General features: G+C 44.2%; 1 protein-coding gene across 2 annotated transcripts in view; it reads left to right on the plus strand.

The window, feature by feature from the left end:
• Window positions 1-25,462, plus strand: part of PLPP1 (phospholipid phosphatase 1) — a 63,286-nt gene that overhangs the window by 20,009 nt on the left and 17,815 nt on the right. Inside the window, exon 2 of one of the 2 annotated variants that reach the window (XM_084801036.1) lies at window positions 10,241-10,395. The exons of the other annotated variant lie outside the window; for it this stretch is intronic. Coding sequence (XP_084657162.1) covers window positions 10,241-10,395 — 155 coding nt within the window. The remainder of the gene's footprint in view (window positions 1-10,240; window positions 10,396-25,462) is intronic. 2 annotated transcript variants of the gene reach the window in all.

Raw genomic sequence — 25,462 nt, forward strand, 5'->3', positions numbered from 1 at the left:
CATAAAATGCAAAAATAAACAATAACAAACAAATGCCAAATCCTTCTTTGGTCAGTATCACTGATGCACAAACTCTTTTTCTTCTTGTTTTCTTTCTCTCCTTTATCCTAATGAGAGAGAAATCCAGCAGGGGAGGGGAGACTACTTTTTAACAGAGAATCAAACCACAGAGAGGCCCTGCTGCAAGCCTGTGACCCCAATGCAGGTGTCTCCAAAAGCTGAGGGTGCTTTGTCCTTTGCTCCTCACCTGTCACAGTCTCTGTAACACTGACAGCCCCCACGTGCCCTGAACTGTTTGTTCTGAAGTACAGCTTTCACTAGCTTCTCCTTCGGTCAAGAGCACATGTTGAGAGGCAGCAGGATGGCTGAGCAGTGAAAGTGTTCGCTGCCAACTCTGCGGCCCAGAGCCCATGCAGAGGGGAGAGTCAGTCAAGTCCTGAAGGCTGTCTCTTCAGGCTCCTCACGTGTTCCAAACAACACACGACAGTTGATCACTAGGGGGCGCTTTATGTGACTCTGGAAAGTTGTAACCCATTTGGAAAGAAAGAAACTGTATTTTGTGAAAACTGAACTGTAGACCAGGTCTCTCTGTGTAGCCTTGGCTGTCCTGGACTCTCTTTGTAGACCAGGCTGGCCTCGAACTCAAGAGATCTGCCTGCCTCTGCCTCCCCGAGTGCTGGGGTATATATAGAACTTTCTAAAAACAACTCAGATAACACAAAGTAATGAGCCAAAAAATAATAATTTACTTCTGACCTTCAACAGCTAAAAGGAGAAAATAAAAGGATTCGTGGAAGCACACTTCACAAACGGTGGCTTACTAGAAAAATGCAAAAGTGCTTATACATGGTCAAATGTACTGGAATGTGTTTCTTACATGTGAGTTTTATTTATTCTCTTTTTGGTGAAGCATTCTAGAAGCCACTTGCTGTGGGTTTAGCATTGTAGGTTTTGCTGACGTTTTACAGTTCCCTTCTACTCTTTGCAGTAGAGTACCTAGGTGGGCATCAAGATGCCACTCAGCCTGTGTGGTAGAGTAAGCTGTCCAGGGTCACATAGGGCACCATCACCTGCTCACCAGCAGAGAAAGTTAGGCTCTCAGGCCCCTCGGGTGCTGGGCTGGAGGTGGGTTAAGGCAAAGGGCCATGCGTTCTTTCGGGGAGCCTGTTCCCTGTTGGTCAACTCCTTAGAGGGCAGCTGATGTGAGGGGTAGTGTGAAGAGACACTGTGTTGAGCTCTTGGCGTCCCTGGGATGCTGCAAACCTGCCCTACTACACACCGGACGGCTGCCTAGCTAGCGGGAGATGTAATGTCTGTGAGTTTCTGATACCGCTTAGCTAAGAGATACTATTACTGATCATAATTTTTAAATAATTTGCTTTAGCCTTGTCCCCTCAACATGTTTATTATGACTAGCCATTTCATAACACTGGACAGACCCATACACATTCACACACCTTGGTTTTGATCTACTTTTTTAAAAAAAGATTTATTATTTTATGTGTATGAGTGCTCCATCGGGATGTACACCTGCAGGCCAGCAGAAGGCACCAGATCCCAATACAGATGGCTGTGAGCCACCATGGGGTTGCTGGGAATTGAACTCAGGACCTCTGGAAGAACAGACCATGCTCTCCAGCCCCTCAGTGTACCTTTTTGGTTTTGTTTGTTTTCTATTTACTTTCTTCTTTATATTCCTAGGCTCCTAAAAAAATAAGTTACTGCATCGATACTTGTTTAATTAACTTCTTTTTCTTTTATCTTTTTGAAATTGGCTTATATTAGTATGTAACTAATTTTGTTTTGAAACAGGGTCTTGTAGCCAAGGCTGGCCTGGCATTCCTTTTTCTCATTTTCCTAAGTGTCAAGTTACAAGCATGAACCAACATACATAGCTCAAACTATCCTTTTATATAGTCTTAGTAACATGGTGTGAGATGCCCAATACTATATGAATATATCTTTAATTGCTATGTTCCTCATATATAAAAAATAGAAATTGTTTTAGTTACAATTATTAAAACTAAATTAATAACAGTTAAAAGTCAATATTTAGGTCACATATACAGTGTTCACTATTTCATGTGGCCATGGGCTATTGTATTGGATGTTTGTTTTATCAGAAATTCAGTTGGCTAGCACTAGAACAGTTGCTCTGAACTGTTCTCTTTTCTTTGGTTCCCGTTAAAGTAAAGATGGCTTATAGTAATATAATTTTATTAATAATTAACAACATTGAAGTTTTGAGATTATTTTGTGATAGTCTTGCTGTACAGCCCAGGGTGCCCTTGAACCTTTGATCTTCTTTCTTCAGCCTATGCCTGTGCATCTGACTTTAACCTGCTAGAGCAGCATTCCTTCATTTTTCCTGTGATTATAAAGAGAGTAGCGCCCTTTGCACTCCTGAGTGCAGTCCTGAGCACCATTGTGAGATTGTTCAAGAAGCTGTCACTAAAGTTACCCCTTCTGCCAGCCTGTTGAACCTCAAGACTATTTCTACTTCCCCATAAGCTAGCTTTTCATCTTATTTATTATTTTCAGGTGATGCAGATGTTACCGTTATAATTATGTAGTAGGTCTCAAAAGGTGCAAGAGAGAAAAACCCCTTAGGACAGCAGTTCTCAACTTGTGGGTCGAGACCCCTTTTGGGGTCAAATGATGGATGGTTTCACAGGGGTCACAAATCAGATATATACGTCATGATTCATAACAGTAGCAAAGTTACAGTTATGAAGTAGCAATGAAGTTTATGGTCACCACAGCTTGGAAGAACTGTAGGAAAGGGCTCAGCGTTGGGAAGGTCAGAACCACTGCCCCCGGGGGTGGTTACTTCAGGGTAGATCTTCTCTGAGGCCTCATTCAAGCATAGCAGCTCGGCGCTGCTGCTTACGGCCTCGGTCTGCGCTTTTAACAGAGTAAGAAGACAGGCTTGGCTTTAAACATTTTTTTCCAAAAGGTAGGGCTTTTCTAGGAGAGTTCTATGTATAATTACAGCGAAGGGAAATTCAGGAAAAGGATAGTAGGATTTTAGGTAAGTTATAAGCACACTTTTAGGAAACATAACTAAAGTATATGATCAAGCATTTAGAAAATTCAGGTGTGATCTGACTCTGTTGTTAGAAAATACTTAAACTTGGAGGTGTATTTGGCAGGAAATGCCCTCTGCCTGGTTGTGTCTTGCCTCTGAAGAGGCCAACTCAAGAATTGTTTATATATTTTTTTCAGACTTTCCCATGTGGATTTAAATACAAATGTGTTTATTTATATTGGTGAAATTATACGACACAGAATGATTTTATGGATTATTTTGCTGAATACAGTGAATACACTTCTTTGTATGTGATCCATACTCTTATTTTTGACATTTAACCTTTGCAGATCTGTGGTAGGAGGTGGGAAGTGTGAATGTGTCCCTCCGTGCTTCTGGTGTGTGAATGTTAGCGTGGGCAATGGCCGGTAATGTGGCTCAGTAAAGGGCTGTTTCTCTTGGTGTCTAGAAGCGCCATGCAACATGACCCAGTTGCTTCACTTGTGTGGTGAAACTCAGGAAATACCTACAGACAGCTGTGCTGTAAATCTTTTCTGTGTGAAACAAATTCTTCTTCTAAGCATGTTTGTACTGCGGGGTCCAGTGAGCTGGCTCAGTGGTTAATAGTACTTGGTGTTCTGTTCTTACAGAGTACTGGCTTTAGTTCCCAGCACCCACATGGTGGTTCACAACCACCTGTAACTCCAGTGTTGGAGGACCTGGTGCCCTCCTCCGACCTCTGCAGGCAGTCGTGGTGCACAGGACATACCTGCAGGCAAAGCACCCACACTCATTATAAATAAATTAACCAGTTAAAAAGCCCAGAATATGTTTTTGCTTCAAGAAGTAGCCACAAATAAGACTTAGACTTTTTACTTATAGTAAATAGAATTTTATGTACTGCAAAAGTACACCGTGTGAGACTTTCAGAGCCTTAGAACAAAGGTGTGGAAGTGGAGCTCCCTTGCTAGCTCTGAGGATGTGTGAATGTCAGTGGGCATTGCAGGGAGTGGAATGTGTAAGTGTGGTGCGTAGGTCACATACATCATACTGAGTATCATATTGTATATCATAATACAGTGCCCGAGTGTGTTCTGAGGAACACAGGAACTGGCGCTGACTGTTTGCTTATTAGGTCAAAATCTTCATCATCTCATTTGTAGGTCTTATCTTTTGGTTTTCCCACAAGGCGTGTAGACTTCTCTTGTGCCGTAGGTCAGTTAAGAGGCACTAGGGGCCCGACCTTCTTCTCACTGGAGATAGAGAGGCCCTGCTGAGAGCGTGGCTCTACAGTAGTCGCAGCTGAAGCGTTGCTTAGGGGTGATGCTGGACACTACGGAAGTTGGCTTCAGGATTCTGGGCACTTTGTAAATTATAAGTAATATGGTTCTGTTCAGTCTGTTCATCTTTGTTACCATTTGTGTGCTCAGTGGAAAAACGAGCTTGGGGAAGAATAGTGATTAGCACTCAAAGTGTTCTCCTTACACAACCTCTCCCTTCGTGTGTGTGTGTGTGTGTGTGTGTGTGTGTGTGTGTGTGTGTGTGTGTGTGTGCGTGTATGCGCGCGTGTGTGTGTGCACATGCATGCATGCATGTGTTAAAATGAAACTAACCAAGACTTTACGTGTGCTCAGCAAGTACTCGAACACTGAGCCCCGCACCTCCAGCCTAGTCTTGAGCTCCCATTTGCTTGCTGGTTTTTTTGTTTTTTGTTTGTTTGTTTTGATTTGTTTGAATTTGTACCTTTAAGGAAGAAAAATTATGTAAACCTTTTCAGGACATAAGTTTGTTGCTGCACAAGATTCTTATGGGTCTCAGAGGTTTTTGCTTGCTTTCTCAATTCTAACAACATTCCTTAAAGTACTTACAGTGAGCAAGACTGTGGAGATTCTCGGGGCAAGTAGGAGAGTGGACTCTGCACAGCACCAAAGGGGGTGTGTGTAGACAGAGCCCTGTCTGTACAGAGACACTCCCACAAGTCCCCTGTCCCCTGTCCCATGCTCACTGCTTTATTTCTTGCCTCTCACCTTTCCTCTACTCTGCCTTCACACTGCTTTTTCCTTACATAGCTCTTCTTAGAGTTCTCAACCCCACAAGTTGGATAGTGTCCTTACCCAAAAAGATAATGTCCAGAATTCGTAAGATACAGTACTGCAGACTCCATCAGCAGGCCTCTCTCTCCTTCTCAGAGACTGTTTCCCACACATTTCTGCCTGGCCTGAGCGTCTGCCTCTTGAATCAGCAGCCTTGTCCCTGCTCTCCATCGCCTGCCCTCATCACCCCGAGGCTAGCCTTGCCTTTTGGCATCTATGTGGATTTGGACAGTGGGAAACATGGCAGGGGAAGACAGGGGTGGCTGTGTTCTTTCTCCCGCCAGTTCCGGTCAGAGTGGTGGCGCAGCGTAAGGCGCTCTCCTGGCTCTTTATTCCATGCTCGCCGTTTGCAGGTCTAGCTCCCTGAGGGTTAGCACCATCGCCAAGTGCCTCAGATTGAAGCTTTTGAAAAAATGGAGGAAGGGATAAGAATTGAAATCACTGTAGTCAGTTTGGTAACTTTTAGGTGTTTTTATTGTGTTCTTTTCAGTGGGTACACTTTGTACTTTTTTGTTCATTTTTTGAGACAGGGTCTTATATAGCCCAGGATGGCATTAAATTCACTTTGTATGCCAGGATGACTTGGAATTCCTGTTGAACCTCCTGTCTCCATCCAAGTGCCAGATTACAAGTCCGTGACCACACTCAACTCTCATGCATTTTACTTTTTAAATAAAAAATTATTAAAAATTTTTTATGTGTATGTGTGTTTTGCCTGTATGTATGTCTGCGTACCATATGTGTACAGTGCCCATGGAGGCCAGAAGAGGGCATCCTATCTTCTGGAACTGAAATTACAAATTCTTGTAAACTGTCATGTGTGTGCTGTCAGCTGAACCCTGGTCCTCCACAAGAGCAAGTGCTCGGAACAGCTGAGCCATCTCTTCAGCCCCAGAATTTACTTTTCTTTACCTTTGTTTTTATATATTGTAACATCTGTTGACTAGTTTTCTCAGCAAAATGTGGCTTAGATTTATTTCACTGGAATATTTTATATTTATAACAGCACATCCTTAAAAATATACATACTACATATAAAATGGAAGACTCATTCAACCAGAGGAAAGCAAAGGAAGCACACATATGCACACATGATTCAAGGAGTCGTTTATCTTCCCCACTGTGTCTTAGAAGAAATACACTGAATCCAAAGCACAGAGGTGAGGAGGCTGCACTGGCAGAGGGCAGAGGGCAGAGGGCAGGGGCAGGGGCAGAGGACAGGGACACAGAGGCAGGCCTCTGGGTACCAGGCACATTCGTGATGCACATATGTTCATGCAGGCAAAATACCCATACACATAAAGTCTTTAGCTATTAAGGAAAAGATGTGCCTATGAAAGTTCTTCAGAGAGAACTTCCTGGAGCACTTATTTGAGCATGTATCTCCCCACCAATCCCTTAGAATATTACCATTAAAAATAATCTCCATGGCAAATGAAGGATTTTTTTAAAAAAATGTATTTTGAGACAAGGCCTCATTGCATCATCATGGCTGGCCTGCAGCTTACTGCATAGACCAGGCTAGGCTGGCCTCGAGTTTACAGAGATCCCCTGCTGAGGCTCCAGTGTGCTGGGATTAAAGGTGTGCCCCACTACATCCTGTGTGAATGTTATTTTTGAGGTAGGATCTTATTGTGTAGCCCAGGCTTGCCCTAAACTTACGATTCTTCTGCCTCGGCTCCCTAAGCCCTGGGGATTGCAGGCATGCGCCACCATGTGGAGAGAGACGACTCTGTCCCTTTCCTTTCTCTCTCTTCCCTGTAACATGGAGCAGTTATCAAATTTTGTAATGTGTAATTTGAAGAAAAGGACGGTTTCCCCTTTTTGTTTTTTAAAAATATACTTTATTAATTTATTCATATTACATCTCAACTGTTATCCCATCCCTTGTATCCTCTCATTCCTCCCTCCCTCCTATTTTCCCCTTACTCCCCGATGACTGTAACTGAGGGGGACCTCCTCCCTCTGTATATGCTCATAGAGTGTCAAGTCTCTTCTTGGTAGCCTGCTATCCTCCCTCTGAGTGCCACTAGGCCTCCCCATCCAGGGGACGTGGTCAAATATGGGGCACCAGAGTTCGTGTGAAAGTCAGACCCCACTCTCCACTCAACTGTGCAGAATGTCCTGTCCATTAAAATGGCAGCTCACGCAACAGACATGGAGGCAGGAAGGAGACATGTTGAAGGGTTTCAGTGGGAGGCGGGTGATCCATCGTATACGTTCACAAAACCGCCAAAGAGTAGAAAGTAAATTCCCAAAAGGAGCGTTGTTGATGACCTTTCTCTCAGGCCTCACAGGCTGCACTGAGCTTTCGCTCTCGTCAGTGCGGGCACTTGACAGCCCACGTTGGCTTAGTCAGCTAGCTGCAGGCACCTGAAGCTTTGGCTTTTGTATTCTAACACTGCCCTCTTCTACTGGTGAGTCATTTTTTCAGGGAATGGTTATCGCACACTGCTGAGCAAGATAGACATGTTCCCTGCCTGCTGGAGTGTGCACTAAGCTAGTCTTCCTCCTTTCACAGTCTCCTCTACGCTTTTATGAAGATTATTAGTTCTTGAATGTTTGTTCTGTCCTTCTTAACTTTATGCTTTCTCTGAGAACTGTTTCATCCTGTTACAATTTCAAATACTTACACATCTCTATCCTGAATTTTATTTATTTAGCTCTTTAATCAAATTGTATTCAGCCCCAACTATGTACCTGATAGGAAGGGCACGATAATAATAAAAGTAGAGTCTGCTTTTAGAGTCGCTGAAAGATGCGTGGAAAAGCAGGATAATTATTCACAGTGCCGTGTGACAGGTAAAGGACTACCAAACTTAACTGGAGGAGGAAGGGGCGGGGCAGCGCTCACCAATGGAAGGCTGAGACTATGTGAAGACTCTTAGGGTTTCAAAAACATAGTACTTCAGTGTGATTGGTGCCTTAGAGGCTATGTGAGGTGTGGGAGACAAGCTGACGCCATTAGGAAGCCCAAAGGCAAGCACTCCCCACACTGGTCTGACTGAGTTCATCAGGAAGGAGCTCTGCCTTACAACTGCTCGTTTTATCACAGGGTGCCTCGTCTCTCTGCTCCAAACTCTGAAGTGTCACCTTGGGCTCTGCCTCAGCAGCTGTGAAGAGCCTTTAAGTCATGCTGTCCTATGTTCAAAACGTTATTCCATGTGTCCTTTTCTGTTCTCATAGTTGACGCGACCACTCGATCTTGAATTATTTCAAATTTGTATTAAATATTTTCTCTCCCAGTTCTTACTGACTTTGACCGAAAGAAGACAGACTTTTAAATTTCTTTTTTACAAGACAAATTTCTTTTAGGCCAGTGTTTTAAACTCAAAATTCTTTAATCAACACAACCTGCAGCCCTCATACTGACAGCAGCAAAGATGTCCCTCAGTCTGTGAGGTCTCTTTATGAAAGGTGTATTTTTACTCAATGAGATTTTTTGTTTTCCGAGACAGGGTTTCTCTGTGTAGACTTGGCTGTCCTGGACTCCCTGTGTAGACCAGGCTGGCCTCGAACTCACAGAGATCCACCTGCCTCCCGAGTGCTGGGATTAAAGGCGTGCGAGCATTTTTTAAAGGGACAGATCCACTGCCTCCAGTCTGTGTAACCGTTTACTGCCGCCAGGTCGGCTGTGTCCAGAGGAGGAGGAGCTGAGGGTAGGATCTGCCCCATCCTTCATTTATTAAACATCAGTGGTAACTGCAGTCAACGGTGGGGGCTCCAGTCCTACGTACTGCACAGAGTGGGGATAAAGACTGAGGTCATCCGTGTAGTCCAGTGCTTGGCATGGGTGAGCATGCGCTGTGGAGAAGGTCTTGTGGTGGGTGGACGCCTTGCTTGTTCCCTCCGCTGCCGCCGCTGCAGCCCCGGTGCTGCCCTTGCTCCCTCCTGTGCCTCCTGTTGCCTGTGCGTCACCTGTTTGTTCCTCTTCTTTAACGCTCTTTTCTGACTATCTCAGGTTGCATCAATCTCTGAATTCCTATTGGTCCGTTTATACCACTTTAGTAACCATATTTCTGTTTTCATGGTGCATTTCTGTCTTTATTTCCCTTTGGGTGTATGTGTAGGAATACTAGTTAATAGAGTTACTGTCACAGTCAGGATACAGAACAGTTTTGTTACTCTCCCCTGAAAAAGTCTGTGTTGGCATTTCTTTTTAAACAGTCTCTCGAGCGTACATTCTGTTTTTACTTACAACCTCGAGCTTGACTCTGCTTTGCACACATTTTCTCTGTACCTGGTTAGCCTGGTGCTGAGTATATGGTGAGCGAGCACACACTTTGGCGTTTGAATTGTGTCAAGCGAAGCCCGGATCCTGTAGACTGGGACATATTTAGGAACTGCCTGGAGGCCGAGCTTCCGTTCGCTGCGGCAGAGCACTTTTGGAGCCCTGCCTATACAAATACCACCATTTTTTGTTTTTCTTGGAGAGCAAGTGCTTGTTCCTTTCTGGTTTGTTTGTTTGTTATTGTTGTTTTTGATTTTTCGAGACAGAGTTTCTCTGTGCAGCCCTGGCTATCTTAAAACTCGCTTTGTAGACCAGACTGGCCTCAAACTCAGAGATCCGCTTGCCTCTGCCTCCCGAGTGCTGGGATTACAGGCATGTGCCTCTGTGCCTGGCTTTCCTTTCTGTTTTTATTACCAAAAATACTTAGTGGGATTTTTTTGAACTTTATTCTACTGTAAATCAGATTTTTACTTTTCTGTCCTTCAAATATTATGATGCAATTATTAAATTAATTTATGCTAATTTGTCTTCTTCCTTAAGCATACTTAAGGTATTATGCTGTTAAATTAAATGGAAATTAATTATAGAACATAAAATAGAAAACTTGCCTACATCCTCAGCTTTATCTTCCCAAGGACCAATTTTGTTCCTTTCCCTGGTGGCTTCTTTTCTGATTGTAGCTAAGACCAGAGCTTAACACAGGCAGGAGGACCAGCTTTTGGATTCACAGATGCTGCATGGTCTCCTTAGCCCCTCCCCTGGGTGTCTGAGAATGCCCATCTTTCTGCACAAAGCCCTGAGTTTAGTGAAGATTTACACCCCGCGGCCTCTCCTTCCTAAAGTGAACCGAATGTAACCATCTGTGTCTTTCTTTCCCTTCCCCAACAGCTTCCATGCCTATGGCTGTTCTAAATTTGGGCCAAATAGATCCATTTCAGAGAGGCTTTTTCTGTTCTGACAACAGCGTGAAGTACCCGTACCATGACAGTACCATCAGATCCGTTATTCTCACCGTAGTGGGGCTTGGCTTACCCATTTCCTCTGTAAGTAAATGAAGATGTAGGTAGTGATGGGTTCATGCTGGAGGCTGGATGAAACGATGGCGGGCGGGGCCGGGGGGCGGGGTTAACTCAAGCCCGCCCTTTTCTAGTGGAACTGTGAAAATGGTGCCTGAAGGAAAGAATGCCACTGTTTATTCCCGGAGTTGACGCTGTAAGCTACTTAACGTAGCTTGAAGTCACTGGGCCACCTCTTCTCAGTGTACAGGGGGACAGGTGTGGCTCCCCCACTGCTCATGCAGTCAGCTCTTTCACAGTGAGCCCAAACCAAGTTTCTCTTCTAGCATACTGTTGGCTGAGAATTCAAACATAAATTCCCTTAGTTTGAAAAGAAAAACAGGAAGATTATAAGTAACATCTTCTTCAGAACACATTAACTGTCACTATTTTATTTATTTATTTATATTTTTTTATTTTTTCGTTTTTTGAGACAGGGTTTCTCTGTGTAGCCTTGGCTGTCCTGGACTCCCTTTGTAGACCAGGCTGGCCTCGAACTCACAGCGATCGGCCAGCCTCTGCCTCCCGAGTGCTGGGATTAAAGGCGTGCGCCACCATGCCCGGCCTAACTATCACTATTTTAAATTTGTCATATTTGATATCACCAACTTGTACAGTTGGGTTTTACTGTTTTAGGTAGCTAGAAACTTGCATCCTGTGCTAGCGTTCACAAGCGGAACCGAGAATGCCACTTAGGATATTGCGCTTGCATTCTTTATGCCTGGTTCTGATTCCTAAACCTCGCCGTTTGTCCTGGTCTGAGACGTCTGGTCCTCCTACGCCTATTTACCGAGTCCTGGGTCTGAAGCCTGTGCCTTCTTATGTGACTTGGAAATAGAAGAAAAGGAGCAGGGTCGATAGAGTACAGCCAGCCACTGTGTACTTAGTGTCCTCCTGGGTCGTGTCAGCTGAGTCCCAGCCACCTCAGCAGCCTCTTTCTGCAGCAGGACTGGCTGGCTCCCACCCCCCCCCCTTTTTTTTTTCTTTTTCCCTGGATAGTTCAGAATAGGATGCCAGCAGCTAGAGGGCCTTGAATTTTATTATTTTTCAAGACACATACTTCTGTATACTTAAAATTCAAATTTGATTTAACAACTTTAAAATAAAAGTGGTAAAAATTTGGGATTAAGTTATTAATTTAGTTTTAGGAGCTACAATCCCCTAAGAAGCAAGCGCTACCACAGCTGGCATCATCTATCTGAGGCAGCAGGATGGTGAAGAGTGTGAAGGCAGGTTTGCAGAGCTGTGTAAGTGTAGCAGACAGCGCCTCTGGACTTGTGTGGAGTGCAAGGTGCTTGTTGTAGCTTCTATTTTACCTGTGGTCAGATCAAGCTTTTAAGAACACGTTTAGTACTGCTTGAGGCTCAGGAAGTTGACTTCACTTGCAGGAGTTGGTGCATTTCATCTTTTCCTTAAAACTTAGTTGCAAAAAAAAAAAATGTAATTTGTGAATTGAACAAAACTTCTAAAGTGGATTAACAAAAAGCAGTAACCTTTGGTATACTACCTTATGAAAAGCAGTAACAGTTCAGTGTTATTAGTTCAACAGTTTTCAGTTCAGTTTTGTGCTCTTTTAATTTAACAGACGTTTTTGAGGTAAATGATCACATAAGCACCAAGATGTTAGGCAGCTGAGGTGAAGAGCAGTAATGCTGGGGTTTGCATTTTTCTTTAAAGTGGTGAGAAAAAACATGGTGTGAACCGTTGAGTGCTTGGTATGAATTTTTGTGAATTTGTTGTTAGAACTCACTTGGAAAAACATTTTAATATAAACTTAGCAAACTAGAAAAGCAATGTTTAGCTGGCTTCTGGGCTTTAATATGTTGATGGCTTTCTAACTAATGCAAAAGGAGTTCTTCACAACAAATTGTTTTTTTAATTTGTGCATAATATATCAAATAGAAGATACATTATTCATATTTGACATAACCTAAGTGTATATATCTTGTATAAAATTTGATGAGCAATAAGATTTTAGATGGTGAAGAGTTTTCATTTTAAAAGTGGCTTATCTTTTCTTTTAAAATTTTAAAGGAAACTCAAGCATGGTGGGCGACATGCTGTTTTTTTCTTTCTGCTGCCAAGATACTGACCAGAGCCATTTCCAGAGGGGAGGGTTAGGTGCTGACACTCCCAGGCCCATCACTGAGGAAGTCAGGGCGGGTAGGGCTCAAGCAAGAACTCAGCACAGAAACCAGGGAGGAGCACCATTTGCGGTCTCACTTAGATTCCTGCTGGCCGGCTAGCTTTCTCTCAGCTCTGGCGCTCCAGGCTTCCCAGCCTCCAAGGCTGAGCCTTCTACACCAGCCCCACAGCGCAGGCAGTCTGACCTGGGCAGTCAGTCCTTCAGCGGAGAGTGCCTTCTCGGGTGTCTCTTGGCTAGGTCAAGTTGACAGTTAAAGCTATCTAGGACAACGGGACAGTCTAGTCTTTCTTGTTTCAGTTTAGAAAAAGTGAACTGAAGGCGCATGCATTAATATTAATTAATTTGTTTTCCCTTTCTTATAAATGTTATTTTGAAACTGTAGCTGAGGAAGCTATGAACTGTACCTTTTTTGTTTTTGTTGCTTGTTTTGTTTTTTCAAGACAGGGTCTCTCTGTGTAACAGCTCTGGCTGTCCTGGACTCACTTTGTAGACCAGGCTGGCCTCAAACTCACAGAGATCCGCCTGCCTATGCCTCCCCAGTGCTGGGATTAAAGGCGTGCGCCACTGCATCCGGCCAAACTTTACCTTTTTATTCCTTAATTTAGGTTCTAGGAAATTGTCTGAGTTTGTGATAATTTGCTTTAAAAATAATGTTATTTTTAAAGACTGTCTCGTATCTCCAGCTGGCTGCCATGTACCTGAGGTCAAAGTTTGTTGGTCATTGAAAATAAATCTTCCCTTGGGCACAGCAAAGAAAGTTTAGGTAGATCTATGAGCAGATGATTGGCAAACTAGACTTCATTAAAATTAAAAAGTTGTACTGTGTGAGGGACATTGTTAAGAAAAGTGATAATACAGATGGGTGTTTTGGAATGCCTTCTCCAAACCTGACCAAGGACCATAATACACAGAACCTTAAAAGTCAGCAGTAAGGTAACAACTCAAGCCGGGTGTAGCCATTAACCTACAATGCTGCAATTGTTTTTAAGTTTGGACACTTATGAATAAAAGTGTTAAAGGTCTAAGTGAGAAGTCTTCAGCTCATTTGGGCAAATACTTAGGAGCACAGTTGCTATACCCTATAGCCAGATGACATTAACTTGGTAAGAAATAATGCTAATATCACAGCTCATTTACCCATTCATTACTGAAAGGCACCTTGCTTCTTTTTAACAAGCCGAAGGAGGAAGACCTCCAGTACAAGCCCAGCCTGAGCTGCGTGGCTGGGGGTGGGGCATCTGGAGTTTAAAAAATGAGGGGTAGAGACACGCCTTTAATCCCAGCACTCGGGAGGCAGAGGCAGGCGGATCGCTGTGAGTTCGAGGCCAGCCTGGTCTACAAAGGGAGTCTAGGGTAGCCAAGGCTACACAGAGAAACCCTGTCTCAGAAAGAAAGAAAGGAAGAAAGAAAAAGAAAGCAACCCAATTAAAAGAGAAGTGGAGATCGGGAGAGAAACCTGACTAGAGAAGACGAAATCAGTTATAAAATGATTTAGTGTCAAATTAAACTGGGGGCCACTGTGCTCCCCAGAATAGGGAAACTCAAGACTTGATCATGTTAAATGCAGTGGGAAAGTGGTATAGCTGCTTTGGAAGGTTCTGTCTCTGCCACTACCAGCACACACATTTAGATACACACAGCGGATACTAATTTAAAAACATAAATTTTGGGGGCCATAGGCTTTGAGACAGCTCTGGCTGTTCTGGACTCGCTTTGTAGAGCAGGCTGGCCTCAAACTCATGGAGATCCATCTGCCTCTGCCTCCAGTACACCTGACTTAAAATGTGTTTTTCAATTTTCTGATAGTCTTGATAAAGTTTCAGTGTTGTTTTTTTTTTTTCACATAATGATAATGATTTTTTTTTTACAAAATATCTTCAATATTAATTTATAGGGATAAGATTATCTGATAAGATGTCAAATATGTTTTAGAGTTTTGGATAATTTTTTAACTAATAAAAATTAAAATTACACTTAGTGCGCATGAGTGCTTGGTGCGTATGTATAGTGTTCATGTAGAGGTTAGGGGCCAACTTGGGAGAGTAGGGTCTCTACTTACACCTTGGGGCCAGGGGTCAGAGGTTGAACTACAATCATCAGGCTTGGCAGTGTGTACCTTTGTCCCTTAGGCATCTTGCTGACCCTAGTAATTGACTTTATGTAACATCTATTTCAACTGCAGGCTGTTGGTTGTTGTATTCCCCTGCCTACCCAGTGTTAGAAGCCTCTTGCTTCTCAGGCAGCATCCTACCCCTAAACCATAGACCCAATAGGGTGAAAGAGGAGTGACTGACAGCTTCGTAACTGGATATACCTTTGTTTCTTAAAGCTTGACATTTGGAGAACATGGTGGTACTTAAGAAATTCAGTTTTGGAAAACAGTTTTGTGTTTTTACATTTGGACAATCTCACCTCAGAGGACTATAATATTCATGCCATTTACTTTAAAAAATAAAGTGTAGCCAGGCATGGTGGTGTCTGTCTTTAATTTCAGCACTCTGTAGGCAGACAGGTAGATCTCTGTGACTTTCAGGCCAGCCTGACTCAAAAATTGGAAAGGAAAAAAAAAAGTGGGATGTTTAGTGCATTTGCTATAAGAAGCCATTAGTATTCAAATGTCACACAGTAGACTGTTTTGGCTAACTGAGAAGTAAGGCAGTAGGTTGAATTTGGAAGCATCTGTAGTGAAGATTTTCTCCAAATGCAGACTTAACAGTCTAAATCTAAAGCCCTGGGAAGCAAACTTGTTGAATTTATTGAGTACTGTGTAGTTAAGGCTCACATGCCTTCAGCACCACCCTTGTCAGGCTCTGTGGCTTCACTTTGTACCCAGAACCAGCAACACTTACCCGGTGAGACACGACTGGTTGCAGCAGAGGCTTGTGTGGTTCTATCCTCTGTGTACGTGAGCTTTGACAGGAAATGGTTTCAGGTTGGGTTTGGGTGCTGACTGTTTTGAAGGAACTCTAGTTGTCTGTGAGAAGGCTCAGCAGTGGGAGGCACTTGCTGCCAAGCCTGATGATCGTCCTTAGCCATAATTTGTTGTTTCCTTTAACAACCAAAAACCTCCAAATCCTTTTTTTGTTGAGAAAGACTGTGACAAAGTTAAATGTGGAACCACTTATGTGAAATTACCTTTTGTGACTAGAGTACAGGTTGTCTTAAGTCCTAAGAAGTAAAGATGTGGGGTAGAGTTTTTGCATATCTGTGTGTAAATACAGTGTCCCCAAAGAAGTCATTCACAGAAGCCTTCACATCTCCCTAGCTGCCGATAGCTCATGTTGCGCCCTGAGCTCTCTGCAACACTATTACTCAGTGGTAGATGATGGCCAGCTTCCTGTGGGCGCCATGTTTTAATAATATTGAACAAACAACCCACACCAATACCTTTTGTTAATTACCTTTTAGCTTTTGCATTTTTTGTGTCTTAAGAATGGCAAGCTTTACGACATTACAGACCCATGTTGTCAATATCATAGGAAATGGGATCTTCATCACTTGTAGAAAGAAAACTGTTTGTGTGTATCTGTTTGTGGATGAGGAGCAGTCAGCATGGGTGAGCTCAGCGCATGGCAGTAGAGCAGCCTGCTTTCTGGAGGATGGACACAGTCACTGCTTTCTGGAGGATGGGCCCAGTCACTGTCTGCTTATGGAGGTAGGTAGCTGCAGTGAGGGATCTTATTAGTGATGGCTTTCCTACAGTGAGTGTGGCAGCAAGTCTCCCTGTGGGGTGATGAGCGGAAGTCATGGACAGGCTCACTGATTTCTATCAGTAGAATGTCAGAGCCTTGAAATGTTCAGGTCTGTCAATGCAGACTTTTCTTTATGTTTATGTAAATAAAAGGCTGTATTTTAATGTGTATTTATAAAGAACTATATTAGATATATTACAAAAAATTTCAAAGCAAGCCCTCAAGGTTTGTATATACTCTCTTATATAGCTTTTATAGATATTAAGCAGCCAGGTATTTAACCCCACCCCACCACACCCTACCATTCACTTTCCTCCAGGCAGGACCTCGGTGGCTTTAGTGTAGGTTGGGTCTGCTGTGATGGACTCTGTAAGTCCTGTGGGCCCTTTTGATTTTGTGGATTTTGATCAGTTACAGAGTTTGATGGATGTGGATCTAGCTGCTGGAAATTAGAGAAGAGGCTCAAGTCTCAGGGATCAGTGTGGAGGAGGGGCCAGGAAGAGTGTTAAGAGCCAGAGGTGGTAGGAGATGATTTCAAAGAAGAACATCCTCTAGATAGAGCCGGAGCATGCACATGCGGACTTACAGAGACTGAGATAGCGTACAAGACCTTCACAGGCTCAAACCAGGCAAAATCCCAACCCGGGGGAGGGGACGTGGGCATGGAGGGGACGTGGGCACAGAGGGGACATGGACATGACATGGAAGGGATGTGGACACGGAGGGGACGTGGACATGGAAGCCACCTCTAGTCACTGAGCAGCTGACAATGGATAGATGCTGGGAGGGGGAAGCTCTGTTTTTTCCACGGAGTGACAGTGGTTATGTCAGCTCTACCTCCAGGGCAGGCCCATGGCCAGGAGTGCAGTAGTCAGCCAACACAAATGAACTTCATACTTTGTTTTGTTTTGTTTTTAGAGAGAGAAAGAATATGAAGTTGGGAAGGTAGCAAGGAGAGAGAGGATCTGGGAGGAGCAGGGAGAGAAGAAAGAATAAGATGAAGATACATTGGCTGAAATTATCAATAGATAAATAAAAACAAATTTAAAGTTGACTTATAGCAATAGTAATAAGATCTATGTATACATACAGAACCATATTTAAATTCATAAAGATCAAAACTTACATCTGTGTTACTTTTTTTAGATTAGAAGATAAGGAATACCTTAACTCCTAGAATAAATGAGTATACAAGATAAAAATGGAGTCAATGATTAAAATGAAGTTAACTATTGTTGGTATGTGGGAAGATAAATGTCTGAGAGCCGTATGTCCTTAATTTGACTTTCCAAACCTTCCAGGTAAGAATGAGCCAGAGGGTTAAGGACAAGAAAACGTGCAGAATCCACTAACCGAGGCCCATAGGGGCTCACAGCAGCCACCCAGAGCCTCCACGGGGCAGACCGTGGCCCACAGGGGCTCACAGCAGCCACCCAGAGCCTCCACGGGGCAGACCGTGGCCCATAGGGGCTCACAGCAGCCACCCAGAGCCTCCACGGGGCAGACCGAGGCCCATAGGGGCTCACAGCAGCCACCCAGAGCCTCCACGGGGCAGACCGTGGCCCTCTGCACAGTTGTGTAGCTCAGTCTTCAAGTGAACCCAACAGCTGAGCAGGGGCTGCTCTGACTGCCCTTTGGGACCTTCCTCTACTGGGCGTCCTCATGTAGCCTCAGTCTGAGAGGGTGCACCTAGTCTTGTTGCAACTTGCTGTGGCAGGGCAGGTGGATTTCCATGGGAGGAGGTGTGGATGGAGGGAAGAGGGAAGGACGGACTAGGAGGATGTAAATAAACAAATAATAAAAACAGTGAGTGAGTGCCCTTTGCAGAAATTCATTTTGGGGTGAGGTTGGGGTTTGGCAGGCACAAACTAGCATTTGCAAGGGCAAATTCAAACCGTTTCATCCAAGGCTTTGCTCCAGGACTCTAAGCTTGCTGGATTCCTCCTGGAGAAATGATTCCTCTGTTTCCTGTTCCTGAGATAGTGCCTCACCGTGTAGCCCAGGTTGGCCGGGGACTCACTGTGTTTCTAAGCTGGCACTGATTTTGCAGCCCTGCTGCCTGACCCTCAGGATGCCAACCATACGCCATGATGCCAAGGGCAGGAAATGTGATTTGGGGGCACAGGTTATGATCTTACGACCTTGTCATAAGATCCCACTTCTGACCACACATTATTGTCAGGAGTGTTCAAAGCTCTGAAAATCCTCCAGAGTTGCTGACCATTGCCAAATCTCTGTAGAGAAGTCCTTTCGTGGCTACTACTTGTGCGCATGTGGTGCCTGTCCTCCAGGCATCAACAGGAGTGTGCTGAGCCTGCATGAGAGGGGCCACTATGGCCAGTGCGTGTGCTGTGACACACATCCCGGAACTCCAACTACGATTTTACTGTAGATTTGGAGAGAGATTCTTGTGGTCTGGATACATTTCCCCCCTCATTTTTGTTTTTTGGTCTATAGATGACTTTACTGGCTGCTTTTGTGTCGACTTGACACAAGTTAGAATCATCAGAGAGGAAGGAGCCTCAGTTGAGAAAACGCCTGCATGAGATCCAGCTGTGAGGCATGTTCTCAGTTAGTGATCAGTGGGGGAGGCCCGGGTCATGGCAGGCGGCGCCATCCTTCAGCTGTGGGTCCTGGTTCTATAAGAGAGCAGGCGGAGCAAGCCAGTCAGCAGCACTCTTCATGGCCTCTGCATCAGCTCCTGCCTCAGGTTCCTGCCCTGCTTGAGTTCCTGTCCTGACTTCCTCCAAGTGTAAGCCAACTCACCCTTTCCTCCCCAGCTTGCCTTTTGGTCATGGTGTTCAGTACAGCAATAGAAACCCCAACTCAAACGGTGCCTTAGTCAAGACCTTTGACTCTTTTCCCCATTTTACTGTTTTTTTTTTTTAAAGAGTTTTAACCGGTGTGAAAATGGTTGGCTATATTTGCTTAGACTCTTCCAACTTTATGATTATTATCTATGTCTTATACTAGTACCACAGCGGTTTATATGGTAGCCGTATATTGAATGGTTAAAACGTATATCAACTAGCTTAAAATTGAGTGGTTAAAAGAAAAATAGCTATGTGTGGATACCATTGAGGTTTTTTGTTGGTTGGTTGGTTGGTTGGTTGGGGTTTGTGTGCAAAATTCAGAGTGGTTCCTCAAAATTCATTTTTTTCCAGATAGTTTCTTGGTTTTTTTGCTTTGTTTTATTTTGGGTTTTTTTTTTTGTTTGTTTGTTTTGCTTTTCTGTATAAGCTTTACATAAAGTATGTAGCCTTGTTAATGTCTGAAAAAATGAGTGCATTGAACCTGTAGCTCATTCTGGAGAGGAGGAGGACGAGAACCACCACCTGGTTGAGTCTTCTGGGCCATAAGAATGCTGTAGCTTCATGGTTATCTTCATAGTTATGAAGGAGAGAGAAACCTGTTGTTTAGGATTCCCAAGTGCGGCATCGGAACAGTCTTGAGAGAGAACAGGTGAGGTTAATCCACTGGAAGACCAACCACCTCGTGCAGGAGCTTGATTGTTGCCAGCTGAAAAGATCCCATGAACAGACTCTGGGAGGAGATACGTAAATGAGCTCAGAACTGGAGGCGGGGCTTTTTTGGAGACTTGGGATAGCTTTGGCTGTTCATCGCTCCACTTCGAGAGACGCTTGTAGAGAGAACCAATTGAGGGAAGGCTTCGGGGCTCCAGGCTCCTGCTGAGGTTCCGGGTTCTGGTTGCTCCAGGTTCCAGCAGAAGAAATCCTGCTGACTACGACAGGAGAATCGCTATAACCTTACAGGTTTTGTTACTGTGTTTTAATCCTCTTTTCCTATTGGTTTGGTTAGTCAGGTTATAAGTGGTGTATGCTCGGTTAATAAGTTGTAATAAAATATATTGCTTAAGAAAATTGTGCCTACATAGGTACGTGGTTGGGCTCAGTGGACCTGTTGCTTGTTCCTTTCATGATCTCCTCTGGTGTCGTGGCTTTAATACAACCAGTGTGTAAGGTTAGCTGTTCAGCCCTGAGTTCTTCCCCACACTGTGTACACAACATCTGGTGCCGCCTGTAGGCAGCTCAGGCAGGTGCCTCCCCGGCTCTGTTTCCCAGCTTGCGTTTCTCAGGTAATGTAGCTTTAAGTGGCGTGCTCAACTTCCTTTCCATTCTTGGCTGCTCTATCTAATCAGCCGCCCCCCCACCCCACCCCACCCCCCACCCCCGGCAGATCTTGTTGAGTACTTTCAGCTTAACTCTGCTGACCCCAACTAATCACCACATAAAGTGGATCTCAGATCCCTGTTGAGCTGACTTGGGTGATTGCTTCGTAAGTAAAGATGATTTTCTCTGAACATTAAGACTTCACTGTGATTATTACCAGCTTGTATAATGAAACGGACCTTAATGTTGGCAAAAATAACATTTAAGTGTCCGGAGTTGCCAAGACACGAGTATTTAGTCTTCTGCTCTGCACATTGAGTGTATTTAGAATTAAATTACCATCAAGGCCTTTAAGATTTACTAAAAAAAATTAAGGTAGTTAATACTTAGCCAGTGTTCTATTGCTGTGACAGCCACCACGATGACTGCAGCCCTTACAGAGGAAAGGTCTGGGGCTGGCTTACAGATGAGAGGGTTAGTCCGTTATATTCATGGCAGGGAGCATGGCCGTGTGCAGGGAGACATGGTAGCTCAGAGTTCTACATCTGCATCTGCAGGCAGCAGGAAGAGACACTAGGTCTGGTCTGGCTTGAGCATTTGAAACCCCAAAGCCTACCCCCAGTGACACAATTTCCCCAACAAGGCCACACGCACTCCAACAAGGCCACGTCTCCTAATCCCAGTCTGGTAGCACCACTCCCTAAAGATCAAGGGTTCAAATGTATGAGCCTATTTTAGTTTCTGTTTAGGTTTTTGGTTTTCTTTCTCAGGGTTTCTCTGTGTAGCCTTGACTGTACTGGACTCGCTTTGTAGACCAGGCTGGCATTGAACTCACAGTAATCCACCTGCCTCTGCCTCCTGGAGTGCTGGGATTAAAGGCATGTGACACCACGCCTGGCCCATTTTTCAGTTTTTAAAAACCTTACTTCTAGTAAAGAATAATGTTACAATGGGAAGAGTATATTCCATGTAAGGTCGCAGCTCTGGGTTGCTCACAGGAGAGGAAATGTTTTCATTTGTAGGCTAGATAGTCTGTAATTTACAGCATCCCATCCCTGCCCCCTTTGAGACAGTGTCTCACTGTGCTTGGAGGCTGGAGTGGAACTTTCTGGTCTTCTGTATCGCCTTGGGTGCTTGATATCTCTGCGCCTCTGGTTCTTGCATGTTGCAGTAGTTCTGTAATTTTTTCTGTTTCTGACTTACTCTGTCTCTTGAAGTGTATTTCCTCATTTCTCTCTGTGTGCTGAGTTCACTTCCACTCACGTAGGCACTGGGCAGTGTAACTGGATAGATTCTCAAGAAGCCCTTGCAGTTTTATTTATTATTTTACATATAAGCAGGGGAAAAGACAAACATCATGGCGATACTGTTTTTACTGCCTTTCTAAGCTTGGTTAGTTCAAATACTTGCATCTTTAGACAATAGTTTTTCTCGGTGCTTGTGCATAAACACACACGTTACGAGCGAGTTAAACAACCAGTTAAAAGTCCAATTTGTAATTTCAGAATTGACCTTTTTCCTATTTGGAATTTTCCTCACTGGTAAATAAACAAGTAGATTTCCAAGTGACCTAATAGAGAAGGTAGACTAAATACATTCATCTGTCACGTGTCAGCTGAGCCCACGGGTACAGTCATGTGCCAGACATAACAATTGATCCCTTATTCTACAGGCTCTCTTGGTCTTACAGCCTTCATGCACCCCCACAGACACTGAGATTGTAGCCTGGCCTTAGATCCTTCATGCACACCCCAACTGGACATTGAGAATGTGACTGCTGAAATATTAGGCAAGTGGACACCTCTGCTATGTGGAAACTGAGTCTTCCAATGCAGTCATTTTATCTTCTGGGTTTTGGGATGGTTCTCTCCCTGACCTTCTGCAGAGCTCCAGGCCCCTTTGGTTAGCTCTGGGATGCTGTGCCCCTTAATGACATGCTGCTGTGGGCTTTTAGTTGGAACTCACTCTTTCTGACATCTGACAGGTTTTGTATCCATGAAGTGGCATATTGTATAAAAAGGGAGCAGAGTGTGCCACAGCGTGTATGCAGATTATCTTTGGACGACCTTAAAACATTAACTTGTTGGAGGTATTTGCATCTCCCTAATGTTAGAAGGTTTTTTTTTTTGGTTGTTGTTTGTTTGTTTGTTTGCTTGTTTGGTTGGTTTTGTTGAGAGATGGTTCCTATGTGTAGCTCTGACTCACTCTGTAGACCAGGCTGGCCATGAACTCACAGATTGACTTGCCTCTGCCTGGGATTATAGAGACATGGGCCACTGCTAACTAGCTGAGGTTTTTGTTTTTGTTTTCCTATGTAAGAGACTTTCTAACCAGTTTCTCTGTTTTGCTGAATTTTTATAACTAAAACAGTTTGTACATATTTCTCTTATGGCTCCAAGGTCTGAGTATATATGCGAGAGGGAGTTAAAGAAACTGGCATTTTTAGCTCTCTCTTCCTGTCTCTGGGAGGATGAGGAAACATTTTTGTGGTGTGCAGATGGCGGAAATTATGAGTTATATCATATTTCCCTTTGAATCATTAAAGATATTCACTATTAGAAGCCAAAAACTATTTCACAAATGAGTCAAGTTTACTATTCAGAGAACTTGAGTTTTAAATGGGTTCACTGTGATTGGCCATTGGCCATTTTAAAAATCAGGATGTGGCAATGTAACATGCTAAATAGCCTTTCTGGAAAACAGTTCGGCAGCTTCTTAAAAAGTCAAACATACACTTACCACATGGCCCAGTAATTCCACTTGTAGGTGTGTGCTAGTTAGAAATGAAAGTACATCCACACCAAGATCTGCCTGTGAGTGCTCAAAGCAGCATTTAGCATGATACCCCAAACTGGACACAGCTGAGCTACCCACTAGCTGGTAAATAGCTAAACCAAATGTGCTCTGTATGTCAGTAGGATAGGATATTGATAAAGGAAAACACACGCCATAACACGAATTGAGCCCAAGGGCATTACAGGAAGTGATGTGAGCTGCATAGAAAACAGTGTGTGTGTGTGTGTGTGTGTGTGTGTGTGTGTGTGTGAGAGAGAGAGAGAGAGAGAGAGAGAGAGAGAGAGAGAGAGAGAGTCTGTTTACATGAGATGCGCAGAAGCAGGTCCGTGGTTGCTCTAGGTTGGCAGGAGGCGGAGGGGCTGAACGCACACGCGCATGCTGATGTCCTAAGGCTCTATTGCAGTGGTGGTAAATTTAGAATAGATGGATTTTATGATACATGCTACACTTAAAGGCTATTTAAAATAGGGGAGGAAAGCCGGGGAGATGGCTCTGTGGTTAAGAGCACTTGCTGCCCTTGCAGAGGCCAGGGTGGGTTCCCAGCATCCACACTGGGTGGCTCATAACCACCTGTAACTAGTTCTCGGGGCAGCTGATGCTGTGTTCTGGCTGTCATGAACATATGTGTTTAAAGGTGAACATACAGATTAGCAAGCGCACACACACACACACGCGCGCGCGCGCGCGCGCACGCACGCACGCGCACACATGTACGCACGCGCACACACACACATATGCACGTAAACAAGGTGCATCTTTAGAAATAGGAGAGAAATTAAAATTAATTTCCCAGCTAAAATATTAAGAAAAATATTGACACTCATAGTCATTTGAGAAACTATGAAAAGAGACTTTAAAAAAAAAAGAGATGCAGTTTTATTGGTAAAAGTAAAAGTATATTTGATTTGAACTGACAATGAAAACAGTTTTTTCATTCTTGCTTTGGATGTCATACATGTCAAGGATAGCATTACTTAGAATGTTCAATTTTTCCATACTTGTATGTTGTGGCTGGTAGAGTAAATTAGTACTGTACATTTATGCTTGGGGAGAAATGAAATTGGTCAAAATGTTAATGTTATATGTAACTTTATATATGTAATTTAATGTTACATAAAAAATGTTCTAAGGAAATGAGAAATGCAAACAAGGAAGTGTTCCCCATACTGTATAGATTAACCAAAAACCCGGAAGCAGCCTTTGTGCTGTCCCATCAGCAGGGTGGTTAGATCACAGCCTCTGTGCTGTCCCTGTTGGCAGGGGGCAGCCTTTGTGCCGTCCCTGTCAGCAGGATGCTTAGGTTAGGATTGCTTGTAGAGTACAAACTGTTTTCTCCTCAGCTTAGGTAAAGCTTGTTGTTTGTTGAAACAGATACGAGGCACTCAACAGCCTGAGGTAGCCAACCATTGAGGCCTCTGGCACTGAGGAGCCAACGCACCCTTTTCCATTGTGCCCTGGGGAGGGTCAGGCTAGTCACTCCTTTCTCTGTAAATGTGCTTTGTCCTCGGCCTCTTTATATGTGGGCCAGTGCTGTGTGCCAGCCCAGAGGGATTCAGTCTTGTTTTCTGAGAGGTCCCCGGAGCACCTGAGCAGTCTCATCCTTTTGAGTCTTAAGTGGGTCAGTGAGCACCTGTGGCTGGCCTGTGCCTGCTTCACGGGTGTCTGCTGGGGGGACGGGTTGCTCATTGCTAACGTAGCCGCATTTCCTGAGGCATTCCGAGCTCACGCTGTGGAGAGTGGACATTGGTGGTAGACTCTTGCTTTACAAGTCTGCTCTCCGCTTTCTCCTTATTAAAGCGCCCCAATGGAGACTGGCCGCTGAGCCTCACAGCTGCCCGGCTCCTCCATCTGCCAGCGGCCTGGGTTCTGACTCACACCCGCCGCTCGCCCAAGCTCTCTCAGTGCTCATCTTGTCAACACCAGCGTGACCCTGCAGTTGTCACGCCACGTCCCTCCCGCACATCATCTGTCCCCTGGGTAGCTGCGGGCCACCCGGTCTGTCTTTTTCTCCTTCACCCCTTCCTGTGGGATCCTAAGTGCCCCACTCACTGACTAGGCCGCACAACACGGCACTGGCCTCCTTTCTGTTCTCTGGGGTGACTGTACTGTGCTTTACTCAGCTTTGTAACCCTGAGAGCCCTGAGAATGCCGCGGTCCGTGTACTCAGGGTTACCCATTACACAGTCCTGTATTTTAAAATGAACTATATCTCACACTTGTAAGTCAATTTTATTTTCTTTTCCTCCATCTTGACAAATACAAACTTTTTCTTTAAATTTAAGAGTAATTTC

Source organism: Acomys minous (genome assembly GCF_964271855.1).
Source record: "Acomys minous genome assembly, chromosome: 11".
Lineage (NCBI taxonomy): Eukaryota > Metazoa > Chordata > Mammalia > Rodentia > Muridae > Acomys > Acomys minous.